The following is a 13,022-nucleotide window of genomic DNA, read 5'->3' as shown; positions in this document are numbered from 1 at the left end:
TACTCCATGGCTGATCTTCATCATGTAAGAAACAGTTCATAAGGAGAACAGAGTTGGCTGTTCGTTGGCTTACTAACTTTTATGGTGTAGTGACTTAGAGGTTTATTTTTGAAAATGATAAATGAATGACTATGCCAAACGTTCACTCATCCAGGTCGTGGCACTGATAACATAAAATTTATCAAAAATATACAACTTGTGAAAAATGCTCAAAGACACAATAGATTTTTTCTCCAAGAGAAAGGAAACTTTGGATGAGTTGTCCCCACAGGCAGGAGTTGGAAAATGAGTCTAAACTCTCTCTTGTGTACAGATCAAGAGTCCCAGACAAGGATTCACACAGCCCCAACCAGAGGGACTCCGACTCACTTCCAGGTATCATAAATGGTTATTATAAGGACCGGACCTATCATATAGGTTTACCTGGATTACAAAGGAAACAGAACATCTGGACTAAACGGGATTGTTTTCATATTTGCAAACCCCAATACTTAACGAGGAGGACAACCCTTCCTAGATCCGGGAGGACAACCCTTCCTAGATCCGGGAGGACAACCCTTCCTAGATCCGGGAGGACAACCCTTCCTAGATCCGGGAGGACAACCCTTCCTAGATCCGGGAGGACAACCCTTCCTAGATCCGGGAGGACAACCCTTCCTAGATCCGGGAGGACAACCCTTCCTAGATCCGGGAGGACAACCTTTCCTAGATCCAGGAGGTTCATTCTTGTTTGCACCTAATAAATAATTAATGAATACCCTCATTGCTTTGAGGCTGAGAAGATCCCAAAGACAACCCGTGTTTAATCAGCCTTGAATCAAGACAATAGAGGGACAATCTCGTCAATTACCGACCCGAATGAACTTGGTTACAAATTGAAGACAAAATTCAGAATTTATTGAAACAAAATACACATATATTAGGGCTAGCTTACACTTGCTTTGGCTTCAACACACATTAGGGCTAGCTTACACTTGCTTCAAAACAAGGCTTCAGACAGGCTTTGTTAAAGCTCTCTGAACACCAGCCAAAGCCCCAGTCACTAAATAACATGGTTCGCTTACAGTCCTGTTTACACCTTGCTTTTGCTTCAGCTTCACTTTAACCGCATGCCCACCAGCGCACGCCGATATAAGTCGGCACAATGGCACGGCTGGGCAAATGGGCGTACAGGTACATCCCCTTGAAAGTGGTTGTAAACCCTTACAGACCACTTTGACCTGCAGGTAAGCCTAGATTAAGGCTTACCTGTAGGTCCAAGAAATATCTCATGGTTTAGGAGATATTTGCAAAAAGACAGGCACAGCTGTCTACGGCGCATGCACTATATACTGTATGTTGTACATTACATACTCCTGACCCCTGTACTATATACTCTGTGTTGTACATTACATACTTCTGAGCCCTGAGGCGCAGAAGGCACACCGAGCATGCCGCTGCTAGCGGTGATATGCCGTTAGTGGCGGCACCCATGTGCATGCGCGGGAGTGACGTCATCGCGGCTCAGGCCAATCACAGTGATGGAGCCACGATGCCCAGAAAGAAGATGGATGCTCCGTGGAAGAGGGGACAGCGGTGACATCGCTGGCTCCTGTGTCAGGTAAGCGACACATAATGGGCTACTATGCGATGCACAGTAGCCCATTATGCTTTACCTTTGCAGGGAAACAAAGAGGAAGTAAAACCCATCAGGGTTTACTTCCTCTTTAAGAGGCGGCATTGTGGGTGCACCGGCCGCGTATTCTGTGACCGCGGGTCCCGTGGACTCCAAGTCCACCGGGGGCCTGCGATCGGGTCACGGAGCGGAAGAACGGGGAGATGCCTTTGTAAACAAGGCATTTCCCCCGTTCTGCCTAGTGACACGACGGAGATCACTGCTCCTTGTCATCGGGAGCAGTGATCGCTGTCATGTGAGTTGAAGCCAACCTCCCCACAGTTTGAATAACTCCCTAGGACACACTTAACCCCTTGATCGCCCCCTAGTGTTTAACCCCCTTCCCTGCCAGTGTCATTTACACAGTAATCAATGCATTTTTATAGCACTGATCGCTGTATAAATGCCAATGGTCCCAAAAATGTGTCAAAAGTGTCCGATGTGTCTGCCGTAACGTCGCAGTCCTGATAAAAATTGCAGATCACTGCCATTACTAGTACAAAAAATAATAATAATAAAAAATGCAATAAAAATATCCCCTATTTTGTAGACGTTATAACTTTTGAGCAAACCAATCAATACACGCTTATTGTGAATTTTTTTTTATTTTTTTACCAAAAATATGTAGAATACATATTGGCTTAAACTGAGAAATAATTAGATTTTTTTTTTTTTAAATGGAGATATTTTATTGTAGCAAAAAGTACAAAATGTGTTTTTTTTTTTTTTTTTTTTTCAAAATTGTTGCTCTTTTTATTTTTTTTTTTATAGTGCAAAAATAAAAGCCACAGAGGTGATCAAATACCCCCAAAAGAAAGCTCTATTTGTGGGAAAAAAAGGACGTCAATTTTGTTTGGGTACAGTGTCGCATGACCGTGTAATTGTCAGTTAAAGCGACGCAGTGGTCATTCAGCAGCCAAATCTTTCCCGGGGCTGAAGTAGTTAAAAATTATACACCATGTTGCTTTAGTGGTGCTTCAAAGCGTAGTCAAAGTCTCCAAAGAAGTCTATGACAAAGCTTGCTTGAAGCACCACCGAAGCATCAAAACCACATCAAAAAAAGCATGTTGAAGCGGTAGGTGTTCCGGTGGTGCCTCAAGCGAGCTTTGTCATAGACTTCTGTGGAGGCTTTGAAGCAAAGCTAACGCAAAAGCAAGGTATAAACAGGACAGTAAGCTAATTGTTTTATTTAGTGACTGGTGTTCAGAAAAGTTTAACAAAGCGTGTCCTAAGCAAGTGTAAACTAGCCCTAACATTTCTTGGGATAGTTATATTCAGGGCATCCAGTCATATCTAAGACCAATAACATAATTAACCACTTCAGCCCCGGAAGATTTTACCCCCTTCCTGACTAGAGCATTTTTTGCGATTCGGCACTGCGTCGATTTAGCTGACAATTGCGCGGTCGTGCGACGCTGCACCCAAATAAAATTGACGTCCTTTTTTTTTCCCCACAAATTCACCTTTCTTTTTGATCACCTCTGCGGTTTTAATTTTTTGTGCTATAAACAAAAAAAGAGCGACAGTTTTGAAAAAAACGCAATATTTTTTACATTTTGCTATAATAAATATCCCCCAAAAAAATATATGAAAAAAGTTTTTTCCTCAGTTTAGGCCGATATGTATTCTTCTACATATTTTTGGTAAAAAACAAAATCGCAATAAGCGTTTATTGATTGGTTTGCGCAAAAGTTATAGCGTCTACAAAATAGGGGATAGTTTTATAGAATTTTTATTATTATTATTTTTATTAGTAATGGCGGCGAGCTGCGCTTTTTATCATGACTGCGACATTTTGGCGGACACTTTTGACACTATTTTGGGAGCGTTGTCATTTATACAGCAATCAGTGCTATAAAAATGCACTGATTACTATGTAAATGACACTGGCAGGGAAGGGGTTTAACACTATGGGGCGATAAAGGGGTTAAGTGTGTCCTAAGGGAGTGATTCTAACTGTGGGGGGGTGGGCTTCCACTCACATGACAGTGATCACTGCTCCCCATGACTGTCTTGTCACTAGGCCGAAAGGGGAAATGACTTGTTTACAAGGGCGCTAACCCCGTTCTGCGATTCCGTGACCCGATCGTAGTAAGAAGAGCCGGCAAAACTGTAATCCTTGAAGTGTCGTTTATTGGTACATCAGAGTGACAACAAAACAATAAACTGGCGCGTTTCGGCAATAGCCGTAGTCAAGACATATTCCCTGTGCAGATGGTCGGACTTTCCGACGGAAAATGTGCGATCGGATCTTGTTGTCGGAAAATCCGATCGTGTGTGGGCTCCCTCTGACTTTTTCCGTCGGAATTTCCGGCACACAAAGTTTGAGAGCAGGACAACAAAATCCGATCGTTTAAATTACGATCGCATGTAGACAATTCCGACGGACAAAGTGCCACGCATGCTCGGAATAAATTACGAGACGAAAGCTATTGGCTGCTGGCCCTCTTTATAGTCCAGTCGTACGTGTTCTACGTCACCACGTTCTGAACGATCAGATTTTCCGACGACTTTGTGCGACCGTGTGTATGCAAGACAAGTTTGGGCCAAAATCCATCGGAAAAAAATCAATAAGATTTTGTAGTCAGAGTGTCCGACCGTGTGTACGCTGCGTGAAAGAAAAGAAAATCTCACCGCTCCAGGAACACGCACGCAGGTGGTGAACTCTCTCGGCCCGGAGGCCAATAGCAATAAATGGAAGTAGACTCTGGACTGCCACACTCTTGAGAAAAAAACGCCTTTCTTTATTTTAAAATCACATCAAAAGCTATGAGTAAGCACTACTGCTAGTGCGAAACGTCAGCTCTTTTGTCTGCTATGTTCTTTGTTTTTTGATGTGATTTTAAAATAAAGAAAGGAGTTTTTTTCTCAAGAGTGCGGCAGTCCAAAGTTTACTTCCGTTTATTTCCGTGTAAACAGGGCATTAGAGTCCGCCGGTCACGCTGTACGCGGCGCACACGTGCCTGCTAGACCCGCCAATTAAAGGGGACGTACAGGTAAGCCCATTTGCCCACCGCTGCCGTTGTGCCGATTGTACATTGGCACGCAGCAGTCGGCAAGTGGTTAATAAGCTTAGGATGGAAATGATCATTCTAATGATGAAATCAGTAGAAGTTTGTCATCTATCGGGTCACAAGGAAAGATCGCATCATGGAATCACCTATGAGATAATCGTACTACACTGCAAGGGATATGATATATTCAGATAAATGGACTGCAATAGAGCTTTTGGCTAAATACTATCGGGATAATGGAGGAAAGAGATTTATTTGGATCATGATGCATAACCACATAGACCACGTTTTCTTATAACCAGAAAATCGCCGGGTTTTAACACGATGCACCAGATATGTTATAAGGGAAGGCCGCCATCATATCGCCTCCAATATTAATTCTATCAAGAGACACATTGAAAGTTTCCAAATAAATCTTATCCTTACAGGGCAGTCTGATTCTCATTCCAAAGACTGGGATGACCCCTAGTGGACAGGTGAAGAAACAACCGATCGCCTCCCACATTTGCCTGGCCAATCAGAAGACGGTCAATATTGAATGAGGTGTGATTTATGGATAATGGACTCAAATGGTGTAAAGATAGAAGATGACACTGAACAAAAAAAATATATACTTTTTCTTGATTACACCAGGCTGACCACTGATACATCACGTGACCTCTCTCGCTGTCTGAGATGAACTAACATTCTTATCCAATCATACTACCAACATTTTCTTTGGAAGAGGTGTTGAAAGAGACTAAGCATCACAACAAACTTTTCTTCCTTCCAAAATCTTATTAATTATATTTTATTACTAGTGTTTTATTATAGTTATTGTTTACGTTGTGCAGGGTGAAGTCATCAGGGCTGTTACTGATTAAAATTTTCGTGTTCGATTAATCGATTTTTTTTTATTTTTATCGATTAATCGACTAATTTCGAATTAATTATAATGCACATACAGATCCAACTACTTTTAGCGGATCTCCTTGCATTGCAACTCTGCATTAGTCAGTGGTAAATGTGGTATACACTATATACAATCACCCGACACTAGTTCGTTTCCACAATCCATGACTTAACTTCACAGTTCACACAAATACTATTTTTTTAATTCAAACTGTAGCACTAATGTAAGTAATTTTTTTTTCCCACAGTAGCGTGACAATCCCTCCACCTCTGATCTAACTAATCACTCTCACCTTATGGCATGGACCCCTGTGCAAACAGGTGGTCATGCAAGCGGGTATCAAAAGGGTTAACACGGGCCATAAACTTCTCTCACGTCTCCTTAGATCTCAGCAAGGACGCCAGGTCATGGGTAGAAAGAAAAGATCTAAGTGCTCACCGCTTAGGTATAAGATTTCATTTTTGTGTTCAAACACAAACTGCTCACATAAAGATGGTAAAAACACAGCATGTAAAGCCGACAATCGTGTTAGTTCCATAGGGCAGCAGCGGGTGACGTCATGCATAGCTCCTTCCCCGTATGCGTTACGTTCAATCAGAACTTCAGCATCACTGGACCCCCCCCCCCCTTCGTTAGCAGACGGAGGCACTTGGGGAAGGGGGAGGAGTCAAGTGACGTTGATGTCCGTGACGTCGCTGGATCTCCGACGGAACTCCCTGAAGACACGGAAGCCGGCGAAGAAGTGAGTACCGATCAAAAGAATTTTGATTGATCAAAAAAATTTATCAAGGAATTCATCTTTAATTTCCACAGCTCTAATATATTCATCTATTTTCTATTCTGAAATTGTATTGCGTATGGTGAAATTGGGTGCAAATCTGTGTTTGAAACTAGGTTGCTATTGTCAGTATAAATAGGTTGTTTGTTTATTGCTCCTGCTAAATACAGCAAACCTATTGTCCTCAGAACGCGTTGAATTGTAGTAATGCCGCGGCCGGTTTTCCCATAGGAATAAACTCTGAAGGTTTTTCAGACGGAATTCCGCTGTCTTGCATACACACGATCACACCAAAGTCCGATCGTCAAGAACGCGGTGATGTACAACAAGTACGGTGGGACTAGAAAAAGGAAGTTCAATACCTAGTAACCAATAGCTTCTGTCTCGTACTTGCTTCAGAGCATGCGTCGGTTTTGGACAGTCAGAACAGCATACAGACGAGCGTTTTTTCCCGATGGGTAAAATAATGTGAAGGAGGGGGTTGAGTAACGATTGAAATATGGATGAGCGCAAATAGGGAAGGGTGCAGGAGGTTGTGTTTTTTTTTTATTTATTTATTTTTTTGCTTTGATGTTGGGTGGGGTTATGTGTTGAAAATGTTATATATGTTCTTTTTAAAATGTGAAAACTCAATAAAAAATTATTTGATTGAAAGAGTGGAGACTGCAAGCCAGGCCTTTTCATCCAACATCAGTGCCTGACCTCACAAATGCGCTTTTGGAAGAATGGTCAAACATTCCCATAGACACACTCCTAAACCTTGTGGACAGCCTTCCCAGAAGAGTTGAAGATGTTATAGCTGCAAAGGATGGGCCGACTCAATATTCAACCCTACGGACTAAGACTGGAATGCCATTAAAGTTCATGTGCATGTAAAGGCAGGTGTCCTAATTAGGGATGAGCCGAACACCCCCAGTTCAGTTCGCACCAGAACCTTCGAACGGACCGAAAATTTGCGCGAAGTTTAGAACCCCGTTAAAGTCTATGGGACTCGAACGTTCGAAAATCAAGTGCTCATTTTAAAGGCTAATATGCAAGTTATTGTCCTAAAAAGGGTTTGGGGACTCGGCTCCTGCTCCAGGGGACATGTATCAATGCAAAAAAAAAGTTTTAAAAACGGACGTTTTTTCGGGAGCACTGATTTTAATGATGCTTAAAGTAAAAAAAAAGTGAAATATTCCTTTAAATATCGTGCTTGGGGGGTGTCTATAGTATGCCTATGAAGTGGCACGTGTTTCCCGTGTTTAGAACAGTCCCTGCACAAAATTACATTTCTAACGGAAAAAAAGTAATTTAAACTGCTTGCAGTTTTAATGTAATGTCTGGTTCTGGCAATATGGATGAAAATCATTGAGAAAAATGGCATGGGTACCCCCCCCCCCCCCCGCCCATTAGTAAAACAAGGATTGGGATAAAGCATCAGTGGAGAGGAGACACATTTTTCCCATATCAACTCTTACAGGAGAGAATTTCCCTTCCTTGGGGTAGATTTCATCTCACTTCCTGTTGTCTCCTTCCATTTGCAAGTAGGAGACGTTTGTAAGTTGGATGTTTGAAAGTAGGGGCCTGCCCTATATGCTCTGCAGAAATTTGAGCCTAAGGTGTTGGTGTTGCCACAACACTGTAAGCCCTCAAAGTGACTCTTGGTGGGCGCTGGAACGCCCTGCTGTGAACTATTATATCAAGAATTGCAATTACATGCCATTGTTGAACAGTGGTAGAAAAATTGGGCCTTTGGTGGTGGTGGTGGTGGTGCCATAACACTGTAAGTCCTCACAGTTACTCTTGGTGGGCGCTGGAACGGGCCCTGCTGTGAAATATTATATCAAGAATTGTAATTACATGCACCTGTTGAACAGGGGCACAAAAACTGGGCCTTAGGCACTGGTGCCACAACACTGCAACACCTCACAGAAACTCTAGTTGGAGAGCAGGAATGAGCCCCGTTGCAAAGTATTGGATCAAAAAAATTTAATTACACGTCCCTGTTAAACAGGGGCAGAAAAATTGGGCTGGTGCCACAACACTGCAACTACTCACAAATATTGTAGTTGAGCGCAGCAATGAACCCTCCTGCAAAATATTGGATCAAAAATTGTAATTACATGCCCCTGTTAAACGGGCTAAAAAATTGGGCCTAAGGCATGGAATAGGATAGTTAGTCAACATAACAGGACAGTCACTCAGCATAGGCAGTCGTGAAGGGATGTGACATTTCCCCAAAAATTATTTGGTTACATCAGCTTCGGGTGCTTGGTAGCTGGTGGTGATCCAAGACTGATTCATCTTTATGAAGGTCAGTCGATGGACAGGCGCACACTGTGGTGCTAGTGCCACAACACTGCAACCCCTCCCAAATACTCTGGTTGGAGCGCAGGAATGAGAACTGCTGCAAAGTATTGCATCAAAAATTGTAATTACACGCCCCTGTTAAACAGGGGCTGAAAAATTGGGCCTTAGCCACTGATGGCAGCGCCCAGAACCAAAAATATTCTTACAAGCTATCAGCATGATCATTGAAGAGGAAGAGGATAGTCACTCAACATAACAGGATAGTCACTCAGCATCAGCGTAGACAACCTTGAAGGGATCTGACATTTCAAAAAAAATTATTCGGTTACATCAGCATCGGGTGCTTGGGTGGTGATCCAAGACTGATTCATTTTTACGAAGGTCAGACGATCAACTGAGTCGGTGGACAGGTAACCAGTTTCAAAATATTATTTAGAACTAACATGGTGGTTAAATGAGAACCTGTTAGATGATAGTCATATAATTGAGGCACTAACACTTAAAATGAAAACATATTTTGAATTGAATGTGTCTGGAGAAACCTCTGAACAGGCGGTGTGGGAAGCCCACAAATCCGTGATTAGGGGAGACTTGATAGCTCTGGGGTCTAGGATTAAAAAATAAAAACAGAAATCACATATTTGCTGGATGAAATTAATGATTTAGAGATAAAACATAAAAGATCTTTAGGCTTAGTAGACGCTGAAAGATTAACAACCTTGCGAAAAAGACTGACGCAATATATGGACCGTAAAATCCACAATAAGTCCAGATTTTACGCCCATCGGTTCTACGAATGGGGTAATAAGTGTGGACGTCTACCAGCCAGACAGCTTAAAAAACAGCAGGACTCCAGGCACTAGGCTTGTGCAATTCGTTTCGTAACGAATCGAAATTCGTCCGAATTTTGCATCTTTCGGACATTCGGATGCATCCGAATGTCCGAATAAAAAAATAACGAATAACAACGAATACGAAAGAAATATAACGAATGAATTTGACATGATTTGGTAATTCTTTAAAGATCTAATGAAACAAAAGGTCAGCTCAAAGTAAATCTAAGGCCGCGTACACACGGGCGGACTGTATGGCCTACTTAGTCCGCCGAAACACATTTCAGCGGACAGTCTGCTCGTGTGTGGGCTTCAGCGGACTTTTCCAGCGTGCAGTCTGGCGTACTAAGTATTTCGGAATTTCCGTAATACTGTCCGTCATACTTTGGTTTCAGCGGACAATCCGCTCGTGAGTAGGCTAGTTCGACGGACTAAGAATGGTGCATGCTCAGAAAGGATTTACACGGCAGAAGGTTGCATTGCTGTGTATTGGATTTCCTATTTCTAGTCCCGTCGTACGTGCTGTACACGTCATCGCGCAAGCTTTCGACGGACTGTTTGTGCATCCGTGTGTGGTCAAGTCCGTTCATTCGAAAGTATGACTGACTGTCCGTCGGATTGTATGACGGACTAAGTAGGCCATACAATCTGCCCGTGTGTACGCGGCTTTATAGTCCAATCAGCTAATTCATTTTGTGCCGGAGGATGGATTACTGGCAAAGTGCATTCCTGAGAACTGAGTAAGAAGGGTGTTGTATTGTATTTGAGGGGAAGAGACGTTGTCATTGTGTGTGTTAAAAGATTCAATAAACTAACGACTTTCCAAACTACGAATCATTATCACGAATGTCTAGACATACATAAATAGCGAATTTCAACGAATACGAACAAATGAATTCGACACTATGAATAATAACAAATTATCCGAAAATGTATTAACGTAACATAACGAATATAACAGAACGAAATGATGTATTTTACAAATGACAACGAACCGAAACTAAACAAAATTTTCTGTTGTGCTCAAGTCTACCAGGCACGTTCATAACTTGATAGTACAAAATAGGAAAATTATGGAAACCCAAGCCATAGCGGCAGAGTTTCATGGATTTTATGAATCTCTTTATAACGTTCAGCTTAGTCCATTGAACGCTACTGAAGAACAACGACTGATGGAGATTAGGGACTATATTATATCTTCAGGAATGCCCTCTTTAGCGATGGAAGTAACTGAGGAAATAAATATGCCAATTACGGTCGAAGAGGTGAATGGTGTAATAGCGAACCTGGCAATGGGGAAGAGCCCAGGGCCAGATGGCTTTACAAATTTATATTACAAGAGGTTTGTGTCAATTTTGGGTGCACCAATGTGTAAATACTTAAGTGCAATTAACACATCAAATCCATTACCTCCTGAAGCCCTATTGGCCTATATAACAGTGCTTCCAAAAGCAGGAAAAGATCCACAACATTGTTCCAACAATAGACCAATTTCCCTGCTAAACTTGGACACCAAAGTTCTGGCAAAGATTCTGGTGCAGAGGTTACAGGACCATGTTGTAAAACTAGTTCACCCTGATCAAACAGGTTTCATGAAGGGCCAGGAGGCCAGAGATAACACCATAAGGGACTTAAATATTCTTTCATGGATGGAAAACGGACTGAACAAGACGCCTAAAGTAATAATTTCAATGGACGCCGAGAAGGCATTTGACAGGGTGAGCTGGGGTTTTATGACTGAAGTCCTGAAATTAATGAGGGTGGGGGATTGGATACTGGCACTGTATGCAGCCAGAGTTAAAGTAAAACGGTACCTTGTCAAAATACTTTCAGATACACAATGGAACGAGACAGGGGTGTCCCCTGTCCCCATTATTGTTTGATATGATATTAGAACCTTTCTTATGTAATATAAGAAGAAATTTAGACATATGAGGGACATTTATAGGGACACAAGAACATAAGGTATCGGTATATGCAGATGACTTATTGTTCTACTTGTCCTCACCACAGGCCTCTTTAACAGCATTAATGGCAGAAGTAACCAAGTTTGGAACACTATCTAATTTCAAGATTAATTTCGAAAAGTCGGTAATCCTGTCAAGTCACATGACTAAGACCTTGCAAAATTCGTACCCTTTTGTATGGAACAAAAAGTCTCTGATGTACCTGGGAATACATATTTCAGCAGAGCCTAAGCTCTTGTATGACCTGAATTATAAAACTTTAATGGAAGGGGTAATAGAGGAATTTAATAGATGGAAAGGACAGTTACTAACTTGGTTCAGAAGAGTGAGTGCAATAAAAATTAATATACTGCCTAAAATAATGTACACCTTTTACACAGTGCCGATCCAACTCCCACAGTGTTTTTTTTTTTTTAAATATAAGGAGGGCCTTTGTTTCCTTTGTATGGAACAATAAACGACCAAGACTCGCGTATAATATTATATGCAAAGGGTAGATGGAAGGTGGTATGGGATTACCTGATATTAGGTCATACTATAGGGCCATGGCCTTAGTTCGCATTTTAAACTGGCATCACGATCAACCTAATAAAATTTGGGTAACATTAGAACAAACAATGGCAGGAAGGAAATTGACAGAACTACCTTGGATTCCGAAGTTGAATAGAGGACTCTCAAAATGGACATCACTATTAACTCAAAACACATTCAAAACTTGGGACAAACTCAATCAATCAGGAGAATATGCCCCTTGGGTATCCCCCTTGGTCAAGTTGGAAGGGTTCCCCTGGTTTATGCCGGGAGAAGGTGAGGAATCAATGGGTGCATTGGGGAAAGACGGAGACACCTCATGGGGCAAATTTTCCCCGTATGGAATATTATTGCCATTAGAAGAACTAGTACAGAATCTAGGACCAATACCAATGGCCGAATGGAGGTACCATCAATTGGTATGTTTTTATAATAAAATTAAAGCTACGCTAAGGCCCATGAATATGTTAACTATATTTGAATCAAGATGTGTGAAGATAGTAAATGGCCTCCCCTGACTATCACAAATGCACACATTAATACTTGGGACCAATAAAAACATAAAATTATACTATATTAGAGAATGGGAAAATGAATTGAACTGCAACTTTACCTCAAACCAAATTAAAAATCTCATTGAATCCACATACAAGACATCCATAAGTTCACAAATCGGGAGTCTTCTCTCCTTTTCTTTTTGGAGTGAGAGGGGAGGGGGCGACGGGAGGGGAGGAGTATTGTGTTGTGTTTTTTTTTTTCTTTGGGGAGATAAGACATGGTATATGTAAATGAGAAGTTGGAATTGGTATTTTGTGTGTGAAATTGTCTTGTCTGTTTTTAAAAATTAATAAAAGGAAAAATTTGGATTATAAGAAAAAAAAAAACTGATTCGGTGGACAGGCGCACCCTGTGATCGGTTACAAAGCCTCCGGCAGCACTGAATGTGCGTTCCGAAAGAACGCTGGATGAAGGACAGGCCAGTAGCTCAATTGCATACTGTGCAAGCGCTGGCCAGTGATCTATCCTCGACCCAGTAACCCAGAGGATTTTCGGTGGGAAAG

The 13,022-nt window shown here is 41.8% G+C and overlaps 1 protein-coding gene across 1 annotated transcript in view; it reads left to right on the top strand.

The window, feature by feature from the left end:
* The window catches only part of LOC143986857 (uncharacterized), a 154,388-nt gene that overhangs the window by 10,675 nt on the left and 130,691 nt on the right, over window positions 1-13,022 (top strand). The window contains exons 10-11 of the mRNA XM_077485264.1: window positions 10,600-11,181; window positions 11,477-11,554. Of these exons, the coding sequence (XP_077341390.1) occupies window positions 10,600-11,181; window positions 11,477-11,554 (660 nt within the window). The remainder of the gene's footprint in view (window positions 1-10,599; window positions 11,182-11,476; window positions 11,555-13,022) is intronic.

This window comes from Lithobates pipiens, unplaced genomic scaffold (assembly GCF_037356315.1).
Source record: "Lithobates pipiens isolate NorthernLeopardFrog02 unplaced genomic scaffold, aLitPip1_a1.2 Scaffold_18, whole genome shotgun sequence".
NCBI lineage: Eukaryota > Metazoa > Chordata > Amphibia > Anura > Ranidae > Lithobates > Lithobates pipiens.
Note: the sequence above shows the minus strand (reverse complement) of the source record. Positions and strands in the feature narration are given on the sequence as shown.